General features: G+C 38.0%; 1 protein-coding gene across 1 annotated transcript in view; it reads right to left on the bottom strand.

The window, feature by feature from the left end:
- The window catches only part of ADAMTS6 (ADAM metallopeptidase with thrombospondin type 1 motif 6), a 290,816-nt gene that overhangs the window by 3,338 nt on the left and 259,742 nt on the right, over window positions 1-27,736 (bottom strand). Inside the window, exons 22-24 of the mRNA XM_045794264.2 lie at window positions 22,912-23,116; window positions 14,752-14,928; window positions 12,150-12,306 (exon numbers count right to left, since the gene is read on the bottom strand). Coding sequence (XP_045650220.2) covers window positions 12,150-12,306; window positions 14,752-14,928; window positions 22,912-23,116 — 539 coding nt within the window. The remainder of the gene's footprint in view (window positions 1-12,149; window positions 12,307-14,751; window positions 14,929-22,911; window positions 23,117-27,736) is intronic.

Here is a 27,736-nt window from a genome sequence, read left to right as displayed (position 1 = left end):
GCAGAAAATGGAAAACAATTAGAGGCACATAAACAAGTGCATAAACAAGCGGATGGGACTGCATGTTCGGCAAGGACCCCCTTGCACCAATCCACCTTGGCTTCCACATCCATGTGGTTTTTGTTTTTGTTTTTAAGCATACCCTGTCTGGTACAGCCTACCAGAAACATTCTTTTGATAGATTTTAACACAATTTAAAAAAAAATGATTGCAAGGCTTTTCTCCCAGACTTTTATAAGTATGGTGCATGCCCACTGTGTCTTGAAAGAATTACCATTTGTTGGGATAAGTGATCACTTTAGACAGCTTGGAAACATGAGTCATTTTTCTTACAGCGCTTTTATTGCTTCTTTCTCAAGGGTTATTTTATTCAGCAGTGCAAGGTTATCCAAAATCAAACATGAGTTGCATTGTTTGATACCAAAGTACACATGTCTCAAGAGAATCTCTGCATCTGTGAGGCGTGGGGATGGGCCTGGGTGAATGAAAAGGATTGCTGACAGTGGCCTAGATTCAGCAACTACACTAGACGAAGAGGAAAACTTTGAGGGGTTGGCCTCAAATGGCAGCAGTCTGTGGGTTATGGAAACATGTAGAAATGTCTTTTTTTAATTTGGAAGTGAGACATGGCCTTCTTTTTTCCTATGTGTATTTTCTCCTCAGTGCTAGAATTGCCACAGTTGAGGTCTGCAGTTCTTGCAGCCAGAAGGTGAATAAATGATTCTTTCTCCATCTCCCCTTGAGGCTGGTTGCAGAAGATGGGGCTAAGAGGCCAGTATAGAGAAGGGCACACTGGTCTTTGATCCTCAGCACTCCTCTCACCCCCATATAACTCCACTACTTGTAATAATGATATTCTTCTCTAGTCCTCTGTTCACTTTTATCTGGGGATTTTAAAATACTTTGTAAACCTAGTAATTAAATTTCCATATGCCTCCCAGAATCAAAGTTCCACCCTCATTTTTCCAGGTGGTTATACTGAAGCATCCTGGGTAAACTGCTGAAGGTAATTAGAATCAGGCAGAACACTGGGTGAAGTTCAGTGTAACAGGACAGTTTTGTTGTTGTTGCTTGCTTGCTTGCTTGCTTATTTGCATGTATATTCCTGGCTTCAGAAATCCACTGAAGTTCTAAGAGATCATATACATGGTACACAAGGCATATGATAAACTTGAGAAATTATATGCGAAGGAATGGGAAAGTTTTCCATTATCATTGAGAAGTAAGGTAACAATTCTATTGATCTCACGTTCCAGCTTTTTCGGTGAAGACTTAAATTTCAAACAGGAACCCTCAATCTTCTGCAAACATAAACTCTGTCACCATCGAACTCCCTCACTCACAATTTGACTTACAAAGAGAATAATAGTTAGAAATTTGAATAGAAGCTTTCCGCACTAGGATTCCCAATAAATTTAAGTTTTGGCTGATAGAAGGCCAGAGAGACAAGAAAAATTTCTTTAAAGTTTGTACTAAAAAAAGAAATTAGGTGATATTTTGTGAATCAAGTATGAATTTGAGGTGAAAAGATCTCCACATATTTTAATGTGGAGGTCACTTGCCATTTTTTTTCCTTTTCTCTCTGTCATGACCAGTGAAAAGTAATCAAAACAGGTTTAGACTAAGAATATTTTTGTGGGGGAAAAAAGTTTTATCAATATTACCAAGAGGGATATATTATCAAGGTAAAGCAATCATTAAAATGATGAGAACGGCGCTTGGGTGGCTCAGTCGCTTAAGCATCTGCCTTACGCTCAGGTCATGATCTCAGGGTCCTGGGATCAAGCTCCACATCTGGCTCTCTGTTCAGCAGGGAGTCTGCTTCTCCCTCTCACTTTCCCTCTGTGCTCTCTCTCTCTCTCTTTCTCAAATAAATAAATAAAATCTTTTCTTAGAATGAGAAAAGCCAACACAGTATCATTTGTCTTTAATTCCAAATCACCATCCTAATGGGGCAACCCGCCAGCAGAGACTACCCCTCTCAGAGTTGGCAGCAGGGCTTGATGGGATCGCGTCAAAGACAAAATAAATTTTAGCCAAAATATAAAGATGATTTAGTTGATACACAGATAGAGGAAGACTGGTTGTTTTAATAGTACAAGGAAATAAAATTAGAAGCCAGGCTGCCCTGGTTTAATCCTAGTTTTCTCATTTACTGACTTTATGACTCTGAACAAACAGCCTCTCTGTGCCTGAGTTTCCACCTCTGTAAACAGGGATGATGAGGGCGCCCACTTCCACACATAACATGTATATCCTATGATGCCACCTGGAGCAGTGCATATAAGGTTTATCAGCACTTGATAAATGTAAGATATTGAATTACGACTGTTATTACCACTATTAGTTTTTATCTCGTACCACCTGATGACAGTAAGTTGTCCTCTGACTTTCTCCATGAGGACGCAATATTTAGATTACTACTGAGAAAATGCTGTCCTACTGACACAAGTCAGTATTTTCTGGGGTTCAATTTTATTGGGAGATTCATTTCCCCATTCTTGGAAGAGTTGCGGCTGGTCCAGGAAAATTGTGAGATGAGCAAAATACAAGCAAATTCATAGATTATTCTTTTAGATTTAGACCTTGGAATCCGATTCCATAACAGATAAAAGTACTGAATACAAATAATCATAAGTTGTTCCTCCAATTACCCCACCATCGACCCATTCAGGCTATTACAAATATAAATAATTTGGGATTCAGCTTCTTAGGTGGGTGCTGGAAGTGAGAGGACTCTCCTCACCGTGCAGAGGCCCAGAGCACAGTCCTTTGGCCAGGAGCAATGTCTAGCCTCGGGGTAGGCTGGAAGCCAGCTGCCAGGGTGTCCCTCTCTGAACTTTCCAATACCCCTCTCAAGTTAGTTGTCAACTAAGTTGGTTCCAACCAGCTTGACTGAAAGCAGGAAGTCATTTGGGTCCTGGGAGCAGGATCAAGTTTAGAGGGGTAGGCACTCTTTAGGAGCACCCACGACCTGCCTGCCACAGCACCATAACACAGTGGTGAGCGGCAGCAGATCTGGAGTGAGCTGGGCCTGGGAGTGCATTCTGGAACGGCTTCTTCCCCGTATGTGATCACCCTGGGCCAAGTTCCTTCACCTCTCTAAGGCTCAGTTTCTTCATCTGTGAAGTAGAGACCCATGACAAGACCTGCTCTACAAGATGTGGTGAAGTGAGGCACACATGGGATAGCGCTTACAAAGCCCCGCGGCGCCTGGCACAGAGGAATCACTCGTCTGGCACAGAGGAATCACTCAGTCTGTTAGCTCTCGTTATTACCACCAACACATCTGCCTCTGAGATCAACCACTGTGTATTATGTCTCTGGAATCCCTGTCAAAATGTACCAAGGCTCTCAGGGAGGGTTACACACTGGCATACATAAGCAAATTAACAAAAAGATATTAAACAGAGAGCAGGTAAATCATAATGGGGTGGGGTGGGGAGAGAGGGGGGAGAAGCCAGGGCTGGGGATGCCAAGATGGGGACAATAGGCCTTGATGAGACATTAAAGTGGAGACCCTGCAGGACATGCAGCCTTGACGGAGTGTGGGGGCTCCCAGGAAGGAAGATCCCTGAGGAAAGACCCCATTCCTACTTTTTGGTTTTGCCTTCTAGAGACTGTCCAGACATCGAGAATCAATCTTTGTACTGATGGAAATCTATTTACCAGAGAAGGTCAGCTGTGACTGGTTTTTCATTATCTCAGTCTTTTAACGTCACAAGAGCTTAATCCAGTAATGATCACATTAAACATAATTTATTAGGTGCTTCCTATGTGCCAGGAACTGCCTGGTGGTTTTACATATTTATATATTTAATCCTTTGACAAATATAAAACATCAGATTTACATAGATGGCTTTCCAAATTTATATATAATCCTTCCATGATATAAAACATCAGATTTACATAGATGGCAAAACTGAAGCTCACAATCATTAGGAAAACCAGGCTGGCCATACAGCTGGTCAGTCTAAGAGCTGGGACTAGGACCCCTCAGTTTTGGCAGCATTCTTGGCATGAAACTACAAAAAGGTTTCTGCCTCTCAAGACTTCTGTATTCTTGGCTGATACCAAAAGTCACGAGTCAACCCTTGGTGGCATCATTATCCGAAAATTTGCTCTGCCACCTTAGAAAAGGGGAACTAAAAAAAAAAAAATAACCTACACCCAACAGGGGGGCTTGAACTTACAATCCCAAGATCAAGAGTGGCATGGTCCACTGACTAAGCCAGTTAGGTGAATGGAGAATGAGCAGGGTTTCTTACTTTTTATTTTTTTATTTTTTATAATAATTTTTTATTATGTTCTGTTAGTCACCATACAGTACATCCTTAGTTTTTGATGTAACATTCCATGATTCATTATGAGCAGGGTTTTTTAAAAGAAGGGTTCTAGATCACAGATATTTGAAAAAGCCTGGATACTTTTCTTCAGCTTTACACTCCTCATTCAATTGTGTAAAATGACATAAGTGAAAGGTGATTTGAGACACACCAAGAAGTTTTAAAACTCCACTATTACAGAAAGCTGAATGTAATCTTAAATATATTAGGAACAGTTTTAAGTTATCCTGAGGCATTCAGCCCATCTGCCACTTTTTTAGCTTACCTAGAGAGGACTGACTGGTTGAGCTCTTGAACTGACTCATTGACATTCTGCTGATGTAGTCAAGAAGGCTCCATTATAAAATTTATTCACTAGTCTGCTTCATTCTCAAAGCCATTACAAATATGAAATAACGTAAGTGATGAATCACTCAATTCTACACCAGAAACTAATATTACACTGTATGTTAACTAACTGGAATTTAAATAAAAACTTAAAAAAAGAAATAATCTTCTCATCCTTGAATCAATACACAATACAGCTTACATTTGTGATAAAAACCATTCTGGAAAAGCTCTGCATAATTAAACTACAATTTCCCATTGAAATCAAAACAATAATGTTCTGTTTTAGTTTCTGAATGATCTTCAGTAGGCATTGATTTCTAGCTAATCTCTAAAATATCTTAACAACCAAAAGCTTCTCTATACCTATGTAATACATAATCTGTAAATAAGCTACTATACTAGGAGACTTATTAAAAGGAATCCTTTAGGTAGAATCTTTTTGTAATATAATTACTCTCTAATTTATCTATTTGGAGGGGTTGATCTTCATTATCATATTTTCTTCATGCAGATACCCTTATATCTATGTTTTTTTAAGTAGTGGGATCTAAGCCAGCAGGGTCAAGGATTTTTATGATGAAGGAGCTTGATTTTTCTCTTCTGCCATCTACATGGTACCAGCTAAGTACTGTCCTGGGAGAGAAAGATAAGGCACTCATTCTACCTTTTCTCTTGTGAGGCCATGGGAAGGGTGAGAGGTCCTACTGTGTGGTTTCTAGGGAATATTGTGTGGGCCTAACTAGTTTCTCCTTTTTTATATCCCACCTCTCCCTGAAAATAAAATTTCACTTTACCCAAGGCCAGATATTTCTAGTGGGGAGAAAAAATTTATGGCGTATTCCTTAATTCTTCTCAGGGACACTTGGGAGTATATCAAGGGCTGAAAGCCAAACCGTAGGCCCCGTGATAGGAACTAGACCCATTATTAGAATCTTAAGTAACCTGTCAGGTATGCTAGAGTGGGTGTCTCACTGGTAATCCGGGTTTTGGTAGAGTTGAATGATAAAATAAGACAACCTGTTTCATAGGCAACACATGAATCTACTTATCATTGATGTGCCAACGGGTTTTTCCCCAGGGGCTTTACATTAATCTTTCAAATCTCTGACATAAAAGACATGATTTCAAAGTAGTCACACTGAACAGAGGCTTATAAATTTAGGATGCAATTGGATTCAGATTCATTGTGACTTTGAAGGCTTCAGTTGGTCTAAGGAGTACAAGAGCAACTCCTGAGATTTGGTGCTTTTGCATAAAACCCTACAAAGCCTAGCTATCATTGGAGTGACTTGGGGTACATAGGGACATATCCTCTCACGACCAGGTTGGACCATTCAGCATCTTTCTATGGAGAATGCACACCTTTGTGCCTAAAACTCTTTATGAGATTCAAAGGAACAACACAGTAAGTACAGACTTATGACTTAAGCACCTTAGGGTCTATCTTTGGGATTACAAACGTACAACCAGCTGTGCCTCTATCAAACTGCCCAGGGAGATGCAGAGCCTAGTGAGAGGTGAGATGGCAAAGGCTGTGCATGTGAATGCGCAGTGCAGGAGTTGGGGGTGAGCGGTGTGAACTCGGGATTTTTCCTGAAAAAACTATACTTGAGCCCTTGATACATTAGATAGTTAGACTGGAAAAGGATGAATTAACAAGTTTCCCTTGGGAACTTGACATGATCATTGCAGTGGGAATAGTCCACCAACTTTTCATCCTCAAAGTAAGACAATATCAACTACAAAACTTGATTCCAATTTCATCTTACCATGGACTAAGCCCTTCCTTTTTCTCTTTGTTTTCTCAGTTTCTCTTTACCCAGTCTTATTCCCTGGATGCCACCCACATTCATCCTCAAGGTGGTATGATCCCAACACAAACCCCAGGGTTCCCTGTAAACCAGAAAGCCAGGAATGTGAACCTGAGTGCTAGGGTGCATTATGAGCTTTTTAAAATGGCAAAGGAAAAAACTACTCTTCCTCACCTCCTTCAAATCAAAGTCTTCAAATGACCTTCATGGTCTCTTTCACTGGTTTTAACACATCAGATGCTGTTTTGTTCTGGGGGTCTGATGAGATTTCTGGAGCGGTTCAGGTTTTCTCTGAGTTGTTCATTTGAGGGAGACTGAGACCCACCAAAGCCACTGTTAGACAGCCCGAGCTGATAAACCAATGCACACTAACCACACCTTTCCTGGGTTGGTTACCAGCAGCTCATGGCACACCAGGAATACAGTAGGCAGAAGGTAGAAGGTAATAACCTGGCAGCAGTAAATACTAGATGACAGAGTGCCCTGTGCTACTGAGAGGCTGAAAAGACTCACCATATAAACTACAAGCGAACCTGAAACTGCATAAGGTGAATAAAATGGCATTTGGGATAGAATTTCAGGTAAGCTTGAGTAGGATCGTCCCAGCTGCCAGATGTACTTTAAAAAATTACTCTGAGTAGTACTTTAGATGCAGTGATACCCAGTGTGTCTGTACTTCATTCGTGGCAGCAACATAGTTACCTTCCTGATGGCAGTCTGTCAAAATCAAGCCTATAATGCTTTAACTCTTCACTGAAGGCTTTCAAGAATTAAAAACTAAAGCAGATGTTGAACATGGCAAAATGTATCTCCCTTCTTACTTCTCCTATTTCTCTCTATTTATTTTTAATATCTTGATGCTTCACTTCTTAGTTTCATTCTCATTATTCTTTGTTGTCTTAACCTCCCTCCATGTCTTCAATCTCTTTCCATTGTTTATTTTATTTTTATTTTTAAAAATTGTACTCAAATTCCATTATTTTATTATGCTTTTGGGGATGAATGTGCTTAACTTCCTTATAGATTCCTAAATTCCCTTATCATGATTTATAGTATCTACTAATCAAAATCTAAATGGGAGTCATCCTGGATACCTCCAAATCTCTCATCCCCATGTCTGACTGCTCATCAGTTTTTAAAATTCTCCTTTCCATTTTATTCTTTTTTTCTAATTCATTACTCTCCTTCTGATTTCTATTATATCTGCCTTAGTTCAAGCCTTCATCATCTCAAGTGTGGACCCTTCTTCCATACAAGGCTGACTTCTCGCTGCCCCTTCACACTCCTGCCATCCCAAGCATGTCACTCCCCAATTTACTTCACTTGTTCTCTAGAACTTCTAAACAGAGTCCTAACTATCTTCCACAGTGTGCAGGACCCTCCAAAACCAAGTCTCTGTGTCTTTCTTTGTAGCCACATCTCCACTGTCTGCTCATCTGCCAACCCACTGCACCCGTACTAAACTACCTCCAGGCCCCCCATGACTGCACATCCTTGTCCTCTGCCAGGAATGCCCAGCATCTCCATGTCTTCTTGGCAAACTGTTTCATACCTTCCAGTGCCCCACTCAAGCCTGAATTCTCCATGATGCTTCTGCTGATTACCCCCTCCTCTGTGTACTCATTATAACTTCTTTCTACTCTGTTAGAGTACTGCCCATATTGTGAAAATTATTTGTTGCCACTCCCAATAAACTGTGCTCCGTTTGAGGAAAAGGACCTTGTCATATTTCTTTCATAGTCTCAGTGCCTGGCACATAATCAGTAATGTTTACTAAGTAAATAATAATGGTTGGGTGAATGGAGCACATTATTGAAAAACTATTACCTTGAGGGATGGACAGATAGATATATATGTGATAAATCAAGCTCAGGAAAATATTAATGCTGGAATCCAGGTGGTGGGTGTTCATTGTATAATTCTTTCAACTTTGCTGTTATGTTTGAAACTTTTTATTATTTTCATAATAAAATGTTAGAATGGGAACCAATTCCTAAACTGTGGCTGTTAAAACAATTCTCAAGATTCTATCCCTTTCACCCATAGAGACCCCATTGAAAAACTATATTTTAGATGCTAAGGGATCTCCCTTAGTCCAACTCTATCTTGGGGTAGAGCTGAAATAGTTTCTTAGCAGCCTCCCACTAACAGTCAAGAGAACCTGATTCTGCTGGGGAAGAAGGGGTCCTCTTCTACTCTCCTGCAATAACCAGAGCCTACTCCTTTCCCCACTGCCAGACTTCTCTCCCAACTCTCCCTTAGTAAGAGGCACTTCTTCTCTCTCTGATCTGATTTCCAGAAGTCTTATTTATTTATTTATTAAAACGATTTTATTTATTTGAGAGAGAGAACAAGCATGAGCAGGAAGGAAGGGCAGATAAGGATGTACTGTATGGTGACTAACATAACATAATAAAAATTTTTTTAAAAAAGGAAGGAAGGAAAGGCAGAGAGAGAGGAAGAAGTAAGCTCCCTGCTGAGCAGGGACCCAATGTGGGGCTCCATCCCAGAATCCCAGGATCATGACTGAACCGAAAGCAGATGCTTAACTGACCGAGCCCCCCAGGCGCCCCCCAGAAGTCATATTAGATCACTCATATTAATTTCATGCAAGAACCTCTTTTGAAATCCATGTTATCTGCCCATTTCATATCTTTATGAATGATAACTTATGATTTAATTCAACCATTTTATCCTCTTTTCCCAGAGCACACACTGGGTTATTTTTCCAACTACACATTACAGCTGGTTCACAGACCACTTTAGTCTATGAAGCTTGCCTTGATCTAAAAAATTAAAGTCATGGTCTTCCATTTCAACTCTCTTAGCACTATGTCAACTGCTCCACATAACACCTTCTACCTTCCTTTTTTTTTTTTTTTTTTTTTTAGTATCTTCCCTGTAAGACTATGAACTGATAAATGCACTTGAATTTTCCATAATGAATGGCCAAAGCTGGCCACAACAAGCATTCAATAATTAGCTGCTGATGAAATGAACTGATAGTTTCAGGTATTTAAATGTATTCAATATATGCTATTGCAAAGCCAAAGAGAACACAAAACAAGTTATGACAGACATACCCACTTTAAATCTAATTTTGTAAGAGCGATCATCTTTCTTTTCAATGATTCAGCAGCTTTACGGAATAATAGTTCTAAGATTAGTCATATTTTGCAGGATTAACAATTTCCTAAAAGTTTCCTCCTTTACTAAGAAGGCTAAAAATACTATCTTAATTGCTTATTTCATTTTTTTAAAGATTTTATTTATTTATTCGACAGAGATAGAGACAGCCAGCGAGAGAGGGAACACAAGCAGGGGGTGTGGGAGATAAGGAAGCAGGCTCATAGCGGAAGAGCCTGATGTGGGGCTCGATCCCGTAACGCCAGGATCACGCCCTGAGCCGAAGGCAGACGCTTAACCGCTGTGCCACCCAGGCGCCCCTTAATTGCTTATTTCAAATTAATATTAATAAAAAGTAATTTGGCCAGGCAGATTAAATGACCATGAGGTGTTTCTCCAAATAATTCAAGAAACCTCAGATTAACACCATTTTAAGAGAATTTCTTTAAGGCGGAAGTAAGTCCAGTTGTAAATGATATTTTGCCCACCCTGAAAACTTTGCATCTCCAGCTGTGAAGCTTTTGTATGATATTTAACTACTAGAGAAAAGCTTTTGGGGAAATTACTAAAATGCCTAAGATGAAGCTATAAACATAATTTCAACATACATATTGCTGTGGGCATGTTAAAAAGCCAGTTATTTCAGCAATGATTGAGCCTGAATCTATTGACTCAGGATGATGGTCAAGCTAGAAGTGTTGCTACTTTATAACCAGAAGCTCTGTTTTCATGTTAAAATACCCACCTTAAAAAGTGAATTAAGAATAGCATAAAAATGTACTTGAAACTGACATGTCCTTGGGCTCTGCCAAATCTGGATTCAAATACTGAGTCTGCTACTTCCTAGTCTTATAATTTGGGCAAGTCACTATCATTCTCTGTGCCTCAATTTCCTCATCAGTAATACCAACTCTTGGAAGGTTCTTGTCATAATTATAACATGCATGTGTATGCACGCACACACACACAGATATTTATGTATATGAAACATACAAAGCAGATAATAAATATAAAGGGCCTACCACAATACCCAACACAAAGTAATTTAATATGATAGTTATATCCTCTTTTCCACCTCAACCTTTTATCTTCCAACTCAGAAAGAAAAATGGACCTCCAAACCCATGTGATTGATTCCTAATAATTTATAATGGATAAAGTTGTTTGCTGGTCTTATACAAGAGAAATATTTTTATTTAGATCATTTAAAAGAGATTGTTTTGCTAGGAAAATACTTTGGTTTGTCATGGATTTTGAGTCCTTCTCAAGAGAAGAAAAGCTAGATTTCTAGAATGTCCCTTATCAAAGGGACAAAAAAGTAGATGACATCAGAGCCAGAAATTTTGCAAATTAAAATTGTGATTTGAATTGATGTAGGATAAGGCTATATTTATCTGAAAGAGTAAATTATACAGTAAGGATATTGTGTTGAGGCTCAGATACAAAAACCAGTACATTTGCAAAGACGCAAGTTCTCTGCATCCTGTCATACAATTGTTCTTCCTAAAATAAAATTCCTAAGGAAACATTTTAAAATAGTGAATGCAATTTTTTAAAAAAATCCTTTAAACTGGATACTTTTGGTCAAAATGAACAGATCTCTTCTTAATAGGTTCATGAGCACATAATTTTCATTTGAAAAATATTAACGGATTATGTTCAGGATAGTTCTCTACTTTTGTTTTAAGCAGAGCCCTATAACTGAGTTTCCTACATAATTTAAATTAGTAGCTTCTTGTGCTGTATTTGAGCATGCCTCTATTTTCATATGACTAGGCAGTCTGAATTTCCTGACTATGCCATATTTGTCTCTATACTTCCCATGGTTTCATTAGAGTGCCTCTTACATAGTAGCATTCAGGAAATTTTAAATGAATGCCTAAGTGAATAAATAAAATATATTTATTGAAATAAGATATAAGAAAATTCAGAATTTGGGCTGGCATCTGCTATTAATAAACAGATTTCCCAATACATAAGAAAGAAAAATTTCAGAGCCCAAAGACCTTTGTCTTCCTCTATAAACAGCTATGTAATTATCTTTTTCTTCTTTTCTACAATGAGAAAATTAGCCCTTGAAACACAAATAGTTTCAAACATATGCTTTACTTATATGTACAATAAGCACGAATTTTAATCTTCAGGATGATAGAGATCCATTGTCATATCCAAAAAGAAGGAAGTTTTCACTTCAAACTGTGGTTCATTAGAAAACATCTCTATATTTTGGCACAAGTTGAACATAGAATGCTAGGTTGGATGTGACCTTAGAGGTTACCCACTCCAAACTCTCATTGTATAGATAAGCAAACTTAGCTCCAGAAAGGTTAAGTGACTTAACAAGGTCATATAGTTAGTGTCAGAGTCAGGGAAAAAATGTAGGTTTCCTTATCGCATATCCAGTAAACATGCAGCTTTCGCAAATGCTCTATACAAACTATACTACAACGGTGGCTTTATGGGGCTCTTCAAACCCTGGGAACCAGTACAGGTGAGTCACTAGAGACCGCAGGCCCTTTCTCCATGGGAAACTCACCTTCAGTACTGGAAATGGGGGTACTGTCACATTTGCTTTCACACTGCTGCATTGATGGAGGCCGAACAGTTTCTGGACAGTCCCCAGACGCCTGTCCAGTGTAGGAGAGACACTGCACAGTCCTCATCTGCTGGCCAAGGCCACACTGAGCAGAACACTAAACCCAAAGACACACAGAGAAACAAAATACTGATCTCAAAAATTTTCAGGAGGTAAAAAGATACTATATCTTTTCAAATACCATATATATTAGCTTTTAAAGTCCATATGAAGTTCATCTTGGAGAGGTGTATGATTAAGTCATTCTCCTCTAGAATTGGTTTGGAAATTCACAGATCATGTGATTACCCTAGAAAATGGAAGCAACATAGTTCCCAAGAAACAAGAGATTTCTTGGGCTATTTTTCTAACAGTTCCAAGCAAGTGAACCGTCACAGGAGTATAATAAGAAAACCCTCAGGATGAGGTAGAATAATTAGAGATCCTAGGGCTGGACATCACTTGCGCTCCCTATTTATTATAGGCCTATTGGCAAACAATCTGATGGTCTACTGGAGCGCTGTGAATCTGATCAAAATGTGAGTTCAGGGTGACAGCAGTGATGGCTGTGCAGGCTGGTGATGGGGACCAGTTTAAAAAAAAAGAGCTTAAATTAGTACCTTGAGTTTTCTAAGGTACTGTCAGTCACACAAATGTGAACCAAGTAGCATGTCTCCGTCTCCTTTTTCATCTATTCAGGAATTCATTTACTTCAGAACTGAAGTTATTCTCAGAGTGACTTAGTTTCAGCTGGGACTAATCAGCTGTCCAGGCTGAAGAATGAAGCTGGGTCTGCCCTTTTGGGCCTGCCACCCAGAATGCCAGCAAAGCCTGTGAGATTTGGGATCAAGGAGATGAGCTAGCCAGTGCCAAGATGTTGTTGGTGATGGTGATGTTTACAAGGTAAACAAACTGAGGTCCTATTGAATTTATTTGTAAAAACTCTCAAATCACTTATAGGACTTGCAAGGATATTCACAGACACATTCATCAAAGAAATGTTTAAATACAAAATGACAAAACAAATGGACCATAAAAATGGATTAAAGCATCCTTGAGAATGTATTTTTACCAGTTAATTTTAGTTTTAGGAAACTGAATTTAAAATATAGATGAGAAGAAAAGGACTTGACAATATTTAAAAGAATAATCTGAAATTGATTATTGTAAATGTGGCAAAATCACTAACATGCAAAAACTTTCAACTGACCTTTATGTAATAGTGCATTGCAACAAAGAATATGTAAGGAAGGAAATGTTTACCTGGTTTAAATAAAAATTATGATAGCATGTCTGTACTGATTCTTTAATAGCTTATCAATTTCATATTATGAAACAGTTACACTTCCACAGTGACACACATAATTGCTTATAATGCCTACCTTATCATGTGTATTCCACTTAAGTATTTTATAAATTAAATACTGCTATACAAATGCAAATTATTATTTGTTATACAAATGCAAATGTCAACTATTTTATGATCATACTTTTTTTTGTTTACCCAGAGGGCTGACTAAGCACAGAGCAAGTATATTTATTTGCCTTAATGGAGACTGAAAATCTTTTGCCCTCTCCCAAATGTAACGAAAGAGGTCTGTAGATACTGCTATACTCTAGAAATACTGAAGTTTGGCCAGAATTTTGCTAACTACTTCTATACAATGCCATTTTTAAGAAGTAATGGCAGGTCCAGTCCAGAGCACACACAAATCATAGGTATGGTTATGTGCCATGATTTATTTAGGTCTCAGATTTTAGGAAACAACTAGCTACAAGGTTAATTGTAAGACCACAGGAAAGGGGCAATAACTGTCTAGAAATTTACTTTCTGGAGCATTATTTTTTAATGTAACCTAATAGACTTCCTTTTCAACATTCAAAAGAATACTACTCAATTTTCCTTGTATTCAGATATGCCAATTTGCTTTAAAAGGAATTAAGGTGGCCTTCTGCAAGATAACCCAATTTAAAAGTAAGTGAGAATAAAGAAAGAAAAAAATGTAAATTGGAACATAAAATGAGTCTAATAAAAATACATATGAAAAGCTCTATATACTGGCTTCTCAATTCATGATGCCCATCAGATAAACCCATTGAAGAATAAATATTAATAATATTGCAAAGACTGTCCATCATGTTATCAACCTAACTCCGATACCTTTTCTGTGAAGTTAAGAGGAGCTACTTTGCAAGTAGAAAAGTTAAGACACTGGTGTTAACTGATTTGTTTTTGAAGTAGTTGAGAGATGGGACTAGAATCTGAATTTTTGTTGGCTTGCTCAAATATCTGGCCATATAGAAAACTTCTCTTTCCATTTTAAGTTAAAGTGTTAAGATCCAAGAAGTAGGCAGAAGTAGGATGTGTGTGGGTGTGGGAGAGACACAGCTAAGTGGGTCTATGTGTGGCGGCCGCTGCATGTGCATTTTTTCATACGTGTATCTCATACCTACATTTCTTAGTGGTGTTACTCATCTCTTGAGCCCTCATAACGACCCAATCAGGAAACTCAAGGGTCTCAAGGTGCTGCTTCAGCAGGACCCCCCAGCTCAACTGCCTTACCTGGCCCCAGTCTCCAGTCACCCAGCGAGGAGGAGGGCAGCGGCCCAAACTGCAGCGGATACGGACAGGGGGTTTGCTCTCTTCTGGACACTGTGCAGCTGGGAATGTTTTAGAGAGGTCACTGCTCTTGCACAGAACAATCCGATGCTTGAATCCTGGACCACATTTGGGAGTGCACTGGAAATGAAACAAATACTAATGAATAATGGCATTCTAAAGATAGAGGAAAATTGGAGGAAAGTCTTTCTTGAAGTAAATGTGTTTGGGTATACAATATGCATATACACTAAATTCCGGGCAAAGTCTTTCAGATATGAAAATTCCTTAACTTTTTAAGAAGTACTACTTTTATCTTTTCCCCTAAGGACTTTAAAAGCTAAACGAAAGTTTGCTTTTCTTGGCTAACTTATTTTCTTCTTTTATTGTGGGTAGGTTTATTCCTCGATTCCTCCCTATCCTTGGCCACATTCAGCTGTGATAAGATTCTCCTAATTTTTGGAATGTGGAATCCTTGGTTTCCTACTTTCTGGGTGTAGTCTTCTGAAAAGAATCCTTATGTTATTCGTAGTCCATGAAAACTCGTCTTTGTGAAGCAAGCTAGGGGTTGACTGAGGTGTGTTTTTTTAGAGTGTGGTGACTAAGACTACATGGCCACTGGTGAAGGTTTATTGCACAGAAAATCCCTGGACTTTCCCCCATCCATAATGAATTTCCCTAAACATAATGAATTTGACTATCTTTAGTTGGACCAGTCAGATCTTCATACTGAGGAAAAGATGCTTCTTCCTATGTCACAAAGTCTATTATTTACCTCTTCTCCAGGTTAATTGGGATGTTATCTTTCTAGAGTCACCTATTAAACATGGTGACTGACTAAAGTTTCCAACTTTCTCCCCTGCACATCTGAACCCTTCCTTAAAATCTGTTCTTCCTCTCAGTCAAGTGACAACCTTACCCATAACATCTTGAAACCCTGTTTCTATACCTTTCATTCAAAAAAAAAAAAAGAAAAAAAAGAAACTTTTCAGATCTATTGCAAGAACTACACTAGACTGAGGAGAAGGGGATATAAAAATGATTAAGATGATCTCTACTTTCCAGGAGCTCAGTTTTTTAAAAAGATAGATTGATTGATTGATTGATTTATTAGGGAGAGAGGGGAGAGAAGAAGCAGGGGGGAGGGGCAGAGGGAGTGGGAGAGAGAATCCTCAAGCAGACTTCCTGCTGTGTGGAGCGGCTACATCTCTCTCACATCTGCTGATTTCTCTCTGTCTCCACTGCCACTAACCTTAATTCAGACAAACGTCATTTCCTTCATGTAATACTGCACTGGCTTTCTAACAGGTTTCCTGTTTCTTGCTCTTACCTCAGTTCACTCTCCAAAGCATAAATCCAATCATATGCTCTTGTGATTAAATAAAAAAAATCCTTCAATGGCTTGCTATTGTCTTCAAGATAAAAATTCAAACTCTAAATATGCTTATGATACCCTGATAGGAAGGCTACGCTTACCTCTTCAGATTCATCTCTCCACACTAATGTGCGGTATTTTCCAGTGCAAGCCCAGTGCCACACATGCCAATGCTGCTGTCACTTCTGTTAGTTAACCACTACTAAAAATAATGACAATAGCAGCTACCATTTAATAAACATAGTATATACCAAGTGTCATGCTAAGTGCTATAATTTACATAGTCTTCACAAAAATCCTGTCAGATGGCAATTATTACTCTGTTTTTAAAATGAGAGAATGGTCTAGAGTAAGTGGTAGAAAGTCATGCAGCTATTAAATGGCAGACCCAGTGCTAACTCCTACTGTCTCCAGGATGTTACACATTACACTATGTACTTTGCAATTATTATCTCATGTAACCATCACAACAATCCCAACAGTTTATATTTCAAGAAACCAAGACATGCAATCATATCCCACAATCATGTGTTCTGTAGAATGAATAAAGCCCTGATTCCAGTCTCTTGAGCTTGCCCCATTCGTGTTTAGTCCTCCTGACTTTGCACCAAGTCTTCTCTACCATCCACCAGTGTTAGAAGCCAAAGCCTTAGAGGATTTCTGTCACTTTCTTAATGCTTACTATTATCATCAATAATAACACTACTACCTTACATTTCATGACCTTCACAGTTTACAAAACACTTTCGAATACATTATTCTCATACAAGTTTTTGTGAACAGTTACAGATAAGGAAAGCTTAAGCAACTTAAGGGGAAACAGCAAATGGTAGAGCAGGAACTAAATCCTAGGCCTTCTGATCCACATGATAGCTCCTAGCATCAGCAAAAACAAAGTCATGAGAACACAGAAGACGAATTAACTAATTATTAAAAAAATAAATTGAGATAAAGTACAAAAAGAAGAGTATTTCTGACTTTAGGGAGAGAGGCAAAAACACATAGGATAGATAGGAAATTCAATTTTAGTATTTTAAGCTATGATTAGTTCTCCATATTGGCAACATTTATTAATAAATACACTTGTACCACTCTCCTCTCCCTTACCATTTTAAAAGCATATATATGTATATTAAAGCTGGGGACATATGCCGTTTGCTTATTTGAATATCTTTTTCCAGTAGCAAGAAGCTTCTGCTATTATTTGAAGAATGTGGTAATATCTAGCAGTCTTTGTTAAGAGCCTATAGCAAAGTCCTGTTGACAGTTAGGGGAGCAAGACAATGCAATGATAGACCATTCATTCACTTGTCTAGAAGTGCCCAGGAAACCAAAACCAAACCAAACCAAACCAAACCAAACCAAACCAAGTGACACTGGTATTAACAGGGAGAAGAATAAAAAGACAAAGTAACACTAAAATTTATTAAGCCCCAGACAGTGTTCTAAGTTCTTTGCATGTCATACTCTACCTGATTCTCACAGAAACCTTATGAAGTACTATTTTCACACACACTCCCAGGTGAGAAACTGAAGCACTGAGAAGGATTTGCAGATAAATCCAGATAGCAAGTTTCTACCAGAACAAAGAAAGGTACATGTACAGAGACATAAACTCTCTGTGGGACAATGTGTGATTATACGTAAAACTGAGTATACAGTGACGTCTACTGAGGCAAAAAATACTTTTAGAAAATTATAGCCCAACTCCACCAAGTAAGCTAAGGATAGTCCATCCCACCACACTAGCAATAGAGATAATCAACTGGATTCTCAAAATAATGAATGACTGAAAACTACGTTTCTGCCAGTTTCTGATTGAATAAATACACCAGCCCTGACCCCAACAGATCTAGCCACAAATACTGAATGTCTGTGGCCAAAGTCTCAACTCTGCTCCCTGTAAATATTGTACTTCTTAAGGGAGATTATAAAATCAAGTGTTTAAAAGTTGCTTGTAAAAAAAAAGTAAAGGCACAGGGATGCCACTTAGATCAGCTTCATTCGAGGAGGGTGCTCTCCAGCAAATGATTTTGACCTTAGGTCAGAGATGTTCAAGCAGAGATGTTCCTCAGCTTCTTTTTAGTTTTACTTCTTCCCTGTGCTTTATATAGCCTACACTTCATCTCTCTAGCCTCCTGATTAATATGTTTATCCATCTGACAGCTTCAGTTTTATTTAACTATCTAAAAAAATAAGAAATTTTAGAAAAGCAAGAGGTAGCCATGATTATGTATATGATTAATAGGTATTAATTATAAATGCTTCAGAGCATTCTTAAGAAATAATCACTGGGTTCTGCCCACATAAAGGGTAAATTTTTACATATATTTCATCACACACTAAAATTCATTAGTAACAATTAGATATTGAATACTTAGTTTGGTAATAAAATTCATTTTTTTAGATGAAAGCATAGTTAGGAACATCAAAATCCATTCCACTCATTCTCACAATAAATTGTAGGTAGCTGGGTGGAAGATACTATTTCAGGGGACAATCCATTCTTTAGCAAAATTATTTCTCACTACCTTTCTTCATTGCAGGTAAATACCTATTTTTCCTATTTATTCATATAATCAAAATTTTACAATACTTTAAAATCTGACCAGACCATTTGTTTTGTGTTTTCATCTCAGTGGGATAAAGGAGGTAATTTTTATGAGAGATGCATTTATGCATTAGCTTTAATAATCAATGATTAAAGAGCAAAAACATATTTTGCAGAGAAAAGTATTTGAAACCACACCAGGGAAAACAATTTGGCTCTCACTTGTAAAGGATAGAAATGTTAACGTTTTGGGGTTAGACTGAGTTCTCTCTGGAGAGGTAGGTTTAATTCACTTTGTTATAGCACCTGAGTAGAACCTAAGAATAAGCAAGGTGATGTCACAACTGTCTTCGAAAACAAAGCACAGTCCCCTGTAGGTAGGTTTTCCACCCTTTCCAACGTCCCCCCTCATTCCTTCTTAAGTAATGCTACCTGAATGTAAGTCCTATAAAATCAATTGAGTATGATGCCAGCAGTCATCCCCTTGTCCAAGAGTAAGTACAAGAAACAGACCTTTTTCAATGGTTACTCTGTGGGAGTCAAAAGAAACTATTCCAATACATCAAAAGAATGGCTTAGGATTGCTGGAGTCCATCCACAATATGCAGCAATGCTTTTAAAAGTTATTTGCCAAGAGAGGGCAAAAAGAGAAAACCATTTAAGTCCAACATAGCATGGGTGATCCCAAGAGTGAAGCTAGATTATAGGAAATGGGAAAGCCGTGGCTTCATTAGTTTCACAAAAGATTGCTGAAGAGCCATTTTCCACCAAGGTAATTTGGCTTTTTTTTTTTTTTTTTTCTTTTGCCATAAACACCGGGTGGGTTTCACTGATGGGGAAAACGAAAAACGGTTCCTGGCTTTGGAACAATGGAAATTTTATATTAGAGCAGCCGGCAAAGAAAAGGAAAAGGTCAAAGGGTACATTCCTCTTGCTGCAACATGTTTTCACCCGTTGAACCTCACCCTTGTAATTAGCAGAGCTCAGACAGCTGATAGTTGGAAGTGGGGAAGGGGCAGAAAAAGGAGGGAAGTTTCCAGGGGTGTGTCAAAAGAATATTGTGTGAAATATTTGTAGCAGTTAACTAAAAAAGATCGAATGATCCCTGCTCTGCGGCTAGGACCTCCTCTTTTCTTTAGTGGGAGGTATTCTGTTCCTCTAGGTAGAACAGGCTCCTTGTTCTCACTTTGGACTCCATAGCTACTCAGGCACTTATTTCACTTAATGTTATTTACTTTCGTTTATTGTTAACCCGTGTAGGGAAGAAGTGGGCTTCCTAGTAAAGTAAGGAAATGGACGTGTGAGAGTGGACCACTCCTTTGGAAAATAAATAGGAAAGACTGTATGGCATAAAACCTAGCTCCTTTTTCCTGAGAAAGATCCAAAGAATAAAGATGGTGGTACAGATAGTGTTCAACTAGAATCTTTGAGATGATAATGGCAGCACTTCTTGACCTATGCTTACCCCTGAACAGTTTTCTTGGATCGTCTGTGGAGAGACAACAGCAGCCGCCAATGCTTTACTTGAAGCGGTAGTCCCAATGTGTGCATACCACAGCCTCTGCACTACTTCTTTCTCCTAGGCTTTGACTTGGCTATCTTTTTTTCTAAATAATTTTTAAAAATTTTTATTTATTTAATTTAATTAACTTTTTTTTTTTTTTTTTTTTACTAAGCCCCTGACTTAGTTATCTTAAAGAAGGTAGCTGAAATGTGATTAAAAGCCCACCTAACTTATTCATGTTTCTTCAGGCAGCCTCTAGGGGAGCCTAAGAGCCTCTCAGAGTTTTTTGAGCAAGTCACCTCTAAGAGTGGATAGATAAGAATCAGAATTCTAAGGGCGCCTGGGTGGCTCAGTCGGTTAAGTGTCTGACTCTTGATTTTGGCTCAGGCCATGATCTCAGGGTCCTGAGATGGAGCCCCACGTAGGGCTCTGCACTAGGTGTGGAGCCTGCTTCTGATTCTCTCTCTCCCTTTCCCTCTGCCCTTCCCTGCCCCATTGCTCACACACATGCGTACTCTCTCTCTCTCTAGAAACAAACAAAAAGGAATCAAAATTCAAAGAGCAGGGTAATTACAACCTTTATGAGGCTGATGTCAGAAGAAAACTTTAAAATGGTATTTGAAATGGAAATATACAATAAATATACATATGTCATTTCTCAAGGTGATTATATTTGTTTTATGTTAAAATAAAAATATAATGATATAGAAAAGTGTAGATCAAGAGACCAATGTGAAATCTGTGCATGTGATTTTAGTGTTATGGTTGGCAGAAATTTCTTGTTTCTGTTTATGAACTTAACTACTTGTTTCCACTTTTGGTAGAAAGATGATGTATAAGGGTCTGTATTCAATCCTTCTTGTTATCTATTATTACTTTATTCAATATATGTGTTTCTGTTCAGTTGTTTCAGGAATATTTTCTGAATAAGTAACTGAATAAATAACTCTATCCCACCATCAGGAGTATCTTCTCCAGCTTCTCTATTCTCTTCCTTATTTCATATTCCATCATTCAGTTTAACTCCAGTCAACTAAAAAGCTTTCTGATCCTACCTCAGTCTATTCTGACCTTCTCAGCTCTAATTTCCTGATTCACTTATACATTTATACCTCACAATTCACCATTTTATTAAACACTATCTTTTGTTATTCTCTAGTTGTTTCATGGACATTTACTTTCCCAAGCTTACAGGATTCCTTTATATTATTCATAGTGCCCATTCCAGTGTGTTTAGTTAGCACTAGGAGGGGCTTGACCTGAAACCCTAAAACTGTTGAAGACAGACGTCAGGTCTTCCATTATGATTTTTCCAATAACAAATTTGTCATCATTCTCAATAGCTATTTATGAACGTCTATGAGGGTTTTGGGCACTGAATTTCAGGTAAAATAATTACCAACATACGTACAACTCTGTAGAATGTCTATTCTTTATCAGTAGAGTTTATCTCCCAAATCAATTTAGGAATAAATCCACCCACTTTTAGGGAACAGAGGAGTTCATACTGTTTTCCATAACCACTCAGTGAATAATACCAAGAATATCTCTACATTTGATTGAAACGCAAAAGTTAGGTAGGCAGATGTAATTACTGAAGTTGGAGTTTGGCCAGGAAACTTGGGAGAACACTCCCAATTCCCACCACAGATTCCATAGATAACCACAACTGGTCAGAATCTCCCATTTCCATGTACCATCTTAAACACAGTCCCTCTTTTAGGCCCATACCTCAAGCAAAATAAAGCAACTCCAGTAGTAAGATTCAGAGGGGGAAAAGTTACATCCAGGGGGTTCCTAAAGAACAATGTATGTTTTCTGTCTATTTATTTATTTTTTTTACAAACTTATGAGGTCTACAGGAAATACCCAAAGCAAGTACCACAATGCTTCCAGCAGGAAATGCATCCTGTTTTGCTAAATTGGAAGAATGACCTTTAGTTATATAGCCAGGTACCCATTCTTTTTAATATTAACCAACACTACAGAAGAATCCAACTCTTCTTTGGGAAATGTGGAGAATGGTATGGTGTTTATATATGTATGTCTCATGCAGAATGAGGAGTCAAGAATTAACACCACCCCTTACCTCATGTTTCCTAAGACCATTTTTCTGAGTTCTTTGGATTGTTTTAGGCTCTTTTATACACATGTATGCCAGAAAAACATTATCTTAGGTCTACCTCACTGATCATATAAACAGAGGTAATGATAAAATCGGAATTTGACTTTTTAGTATATTATAACCCTCAAATCCATGTTTCTTTCCCAGATGCAACAGAAGCCATTAAAACATATTTAGAAATATAATAAGTGATTAAAAATTGATAAATGTTCACATGTATGAATTATGTAGTTAGGCTACAACATTACATGGGGGAAAAGATATATCACTAATTCTGAGCTTATTTTGCTGCTCAAGAATAGCAAAGAAGGAGAAAAACCACTAATGTGAGTACTCACTATTATATTCTTTAGGTTTATTTTTAATCACATTGATGTCTAGTTTCTCACTGATTTCCTTAACCCAAAAAAAAACCCTTACTTCCTGACAAGCAGCAATAAAATATAACAGGACCAAATTTACTGTTATAATAGAGTCCCTACTTGTTGGTTCTAAGGCATTCACATGCTTAGGTGTCCCTAATATTAAATGCTTTGGATCTCAAAACATACAGCCTCATATTTCCTTACTTCTGACCAGTCCAAAGCCACCCACTGAGGTGGACATGACTGGTTGTTGCAGGGCTCTTTTTCGATAGGCCGGTGTGTTAAACAACCACTGTAGTCCAGTGTCTCCTCCTCAGAAGGTCCAATCTTCCTGATGCAGAGCACTGCCCTTGTGCGCATTCCACCGTCACAAGTCTTGCTACACTCCAACCAATCCCCAATGAACCACCTACAGCAAGAAGTGGAAGAAACACAGAAAAACATTTCCTCAGTGTAGCCAGAGATTTTCAGCTGAGCGAAAGCACTTTCATCAGTGGACTACATTCTCTCCTTAAAAGAGCTGACATTTCAGTGTTGTTTGATGTGACAAATGACAAATGGGAGAGCTGCTAAGGAAAAGATAACACACTGTCAGCTGCCTTCCAAGTGTAGTGTGTGGGTTTTGGAGCAGACAGAAGTCAGGTCCAAACAAGTAATGCAATATATGTTCTTAACCACATGATATCTTCTTTTCTAAATTAATTTTTAAAATGAAGATAGCAATATAAATCATGAGATTGTCACGAGGATTAAGTAAAGTAATAAATATGAAGCTCCCGGTCATGTGCTGGTTAAGTGTTTAACTACCGGCTCTTTATGGGAGGGAAGGGGTCTTGATTTTTTTTGCATTTACCAATTTAGTGATGTGAATACCTATCACCAATTTCAACCTACATCCTTGACATGCTGAACATATCAAGAGAAGATATGCTAATAACGGGCTTTCAGGAGCCAGTACTAGCTTGCTCTAGCAAACCACCGGAAGCTTTTAACGTTGTGTCAGACATCCAAAACCAAAAAACAGTAGCTTTATTTATTATCACATTGAGGCAGGTTCTCCTACAATCAAGGCTTTTGTGCTAAAACCAGATTAAAGAAGCCAGAGATTTGGTTTTTTTGATTTTCAGAAATGAATGTCAGGCTCTACAGAAGATAGAAGGCCTTTACTATGCTTATGGGGAAGAGAGAGCCCAGGTATCCATCCTGAAGTTGGAGGAGCCTTTGAACACCTGCACCAAGAGCAGAGCCTGAGCCAGCTCTGTGAAAACATGAAGTTCCTTGTTTTGATCCCTCTACTCGTGAAAACAGCTTCTACGCAGCTAAGGTGGGAAGAAACTGAAAACAAATTGAACATGTTTCACATTTACAAGCGAACCACTCTTTTTCCCTTAAGTCATCAATGAACTTTCCTATATATGTAATTTCAGGGTGTGTATATGTGTGTGCATGTCTGTATGTATGTAAAACTTCTGCAGAACTCACTCTCTGGGGCACATTATTTGGTCAAAAGGTGTGAATCAAGATACAAATCAGTCCAATGAGAATTTGGCTTTAAAATCTTTCTATCTCCATTAGAGCAAAAGGGGGCCTTTCCCTTCTTGTCACAAAAGTACATGAAGATATAAGAGCTGCTGGTGGCCACGTGGCCTGTCAAGTGGAATTAGCTGATGTGAGAGAACACAGAGGAGCTAGAGAGCCCTGATGGTGTTTGAGTCCTGGAGCTATTCCCTAAATGAGACACCCCCCCGCCCCCGCAATGCCCTTCCCTCAGCTTTGTTAAGTAAACCAACAAACCCTCTTCTGTGCAGAAAGTAGCTGAAGTTGAAGTTGTGTTACTTCCAACCAGAGTCCTGAATGATATATTATTATATTTAATTTCATAAAGCTGCGCTGAAAGCCGACTATATTCAAGGCATCGCACTTTGTTTTATAGAAGGGAAGTAAGATTAGTGTGAGGAAAATGGTTCTCTAAAATCATGAAAAGAGCAATGTGGAAAGTAGAACTAGATCCCCCAGCAGTTACTGTCTCCACTGAATTTCATTTTTAACTCTGCTAAATAGTAGGATCTAGGTCACAAGCATGATGTCACAAGTCATTTTCTTCAATCCATGATTATAAATTATGCAACTACCCTCCATGGATATGCTCATACTCTTAGGTAAGAGACTCTTCAGACAGAAGAGTATGAAAGCTTAAGAGCAAATTTCTCACAATTTCTGTGCGCTTAGTTAATTGTGCCAGTTTTGTATGTGGGAGATAATACCTTAGTGAAGTCAGAATACTAGCTTCCGTATTTGAGCCTGTGGTTAGCCAAATAAGCAACAACGGCCTTTGTTCACTATTATTTGTATTTTCTTTATCTATAGAGGGAAATCAGCATTTATAAATATTGTAATTAGCCAGTTTCCCAAACTTAGAATACATCTTTCCAAAACTTAAGAATTTCAACCTAAAATTCACTTAAAGAATGATAATTTAATCCTGAGAATCTGATATTAATTTTTTTTTCTAAGTCATTTTCCAGAGGAGATTTAAAGTGATTTTCATATTCTTTCCATTTTGTTTTCCACAGATGAACATGATCCCAAGTTGTTAGTACCATTTTTGGTAAAGAGGAAAATGTGTACTGAGAACAATAACTTGCATGCCAGCCATAGTGAAACTCTGATTCAATTTGCAACAGTGATTTCATCACCAAGATTAGGGGATAAAACAGAAATGTGTACAACTCAGCCACGAAAAGTCCAGTCATACCACCTCCAGCCATGATCTCATTAGGTCTCATTAATGTAAGAGGGATGGAGGCCTTCAAATTAAACACAGGTGCCCAGAGTAAGAGCAATGATTCAGGAGGTGTTGCTGTTCTTTCCTGCACAAGGTCAGGTCCACCTCTGCCTTTTTATTCTTTGTCCTCTCTTTAATTGCCAACCGTCTCTTAGTCTAGATGTATCAGTCTAGCATTTAATTTGGAGTGTATGAAAGTAAAAGTATTAACCACCCTCCCATTTTCCCTTCTGACTTGAACTCTGATTTCAGTCCCTGTTGCGTTTTTATTGCTCACCAAATCATCCCTTCCCATGTCTCTCTCTAAAGGATTAAATCACACCCGAGTTATTTAAATAGTTTTGCAATTCTGCCACTGCATCTACTCATCTCATTTTCCCTATTCCTCTGTCCAGTTTAAGACATACGGCTTCTTTCACCTTCACTCTTCCCATTGTATTTGACCCTCTGATGACCTTCTCCCTACTTCCTCCTCTCGATTTGGTGGTAAAAATATGAACACAAAAATTCTCTCTGGAAATGTCAACAGCTGAATTGTTATAGTCTGAACAATACTGGGAATGCTTCTTTCTGAGCTCTTCCCAACATCTAGTGATCATATTGTCTGCATCCTCACAAGTGTCTTCATATCCATTAGACATTAACAACTTGCGGAATTCATGCTTGAGTGTCTGAAATAAGAGTGGGGTGGTGCAGACTGTGTAATCTTGACCCATAGTGTCTGTACATTAACAGGACAAATAAGAATATTATTGGGGGCAGGGAACAAGAGAGACACTATAAAATATTGTCCCCAAACCGAGGTTAACCAGAATATGTTTGAAGAAAGAACCGAGCATAAAAGCAGAATATTATTTCTGCTTTTTAACTTAAAGGGAAATGGCAGAACATATGAAAATAAACTGATATTAGATGTTTGGATTAAAAGAGAGAGATAGATTTTCCAGCCTTTGTCCTAGTGTCAAGCATCTAATTATCAACCCTTCTCATAAATGTAACATAGCAAAAATTTTTAAAAATCTTCATAATCTCACAATAACATCTTTACTCAAAGAGAGATTCAAATATGTAACCTATTAATTACTTACTAAGATATTAGAACTTTGTTAGACTTTAAAATAGGTATTAGAAAAAATTGCTAAACATTAAGTTGATTAAAAAAAAAAGAAAATCTGCTCATTCTTCAGCTAATTGGAAAGTAAAACTAATATTAAGTATAAGCCTCTATGCCCTAGACATTTTACAGTTGAGATTTTTCTAAATTGAAAAAAAAAATGAATGTAATAAACATCTCTGAAAGTACAGCAACTGAAACTGTGGCAATGAAACAAGCAAGTATTAAGTATTGGAATTATCCAGGTGCCACCAGACATTTGATTTGTAACTTACAATGTTAGTGATGCATGGTACAATGAGAAAACATCACCAGAGATTAGAATACTCTCATCATGATGGGAGTTGGCCTACATGATTTCTATGATTGTTCCCAGCTCTCAAATTTTGGAATTTAATGGAGGAGTCTGATGAAACTTCCTCTAAACTTAAAATAACAGATTATAGTTGTCCTTGGGTGAGGTACAATGACTCAATATAATTGTTAAACATTATATCATAAAAGATACCATTGAATAAAACCTAACCTAACACCCGAGTAAAAATTTCTCCCCAGTCCAAGCACCTTTAGCACTTTTGTTTATAACTTATTGTACTTAACATATTTTGCCTAAACTATAGTTATTTTATATGTATTTACCCAATTGCATTGTCCTTAGGCAAGGAAGCCATTTCTCTCAAAGCACAGTGCCTTTCACATTGCAGTTGCTTAAAAAAATGTTTCTTATTTCGTGGTCACAGTATTGTCGCAATGTATAATACTCTATTGTTTTCACCCCTTTTATTTTCACAACTTGAAAAACCATAGTGTCATTCAGGAATAATATTCACTATCCAAGAATTCTTCACATGAGGCCATATATAGAAACATTCTTGCCATAGAAAGATAGCATGGTCAAAACTGAACTCTTGGTCATTCTCTTTGGATTCCAACTCAGCATTACTTCCTTTTCTCATGGTGGGGCACTAGCTTCCTATCAGTCATGGTCTTTAATATCAACCCCTCCCTTTTCCTTTTTCCAATTATTTAAGCCTTTGTCAAGAATCCCATCCTTTCACTCAATGCCTCTGGAATTCTTGTTTTTTTTCCTGTCCCTAGTCACCTTACCATCTTGACTACTATACTGTTTC

Source organism: Ursus americanus, chromosome 5 (assembly GCF_024610735.1).
Source record: "Ursus americanus isolate L20-20 chromosome 5, mUrsAme1.1.p, whole genome shotgun sequence".
NCBI lineage: Eukaryota > Metazoa > Chordata > Mammalia > Carnivora > Ursidae > Ursus > Ursus americanus.
The sequence above is the reverse complement of the archived record's forward strand: the minus strand, read 5'-3'. Positions and strand labels throughout refer to the sequence as shown.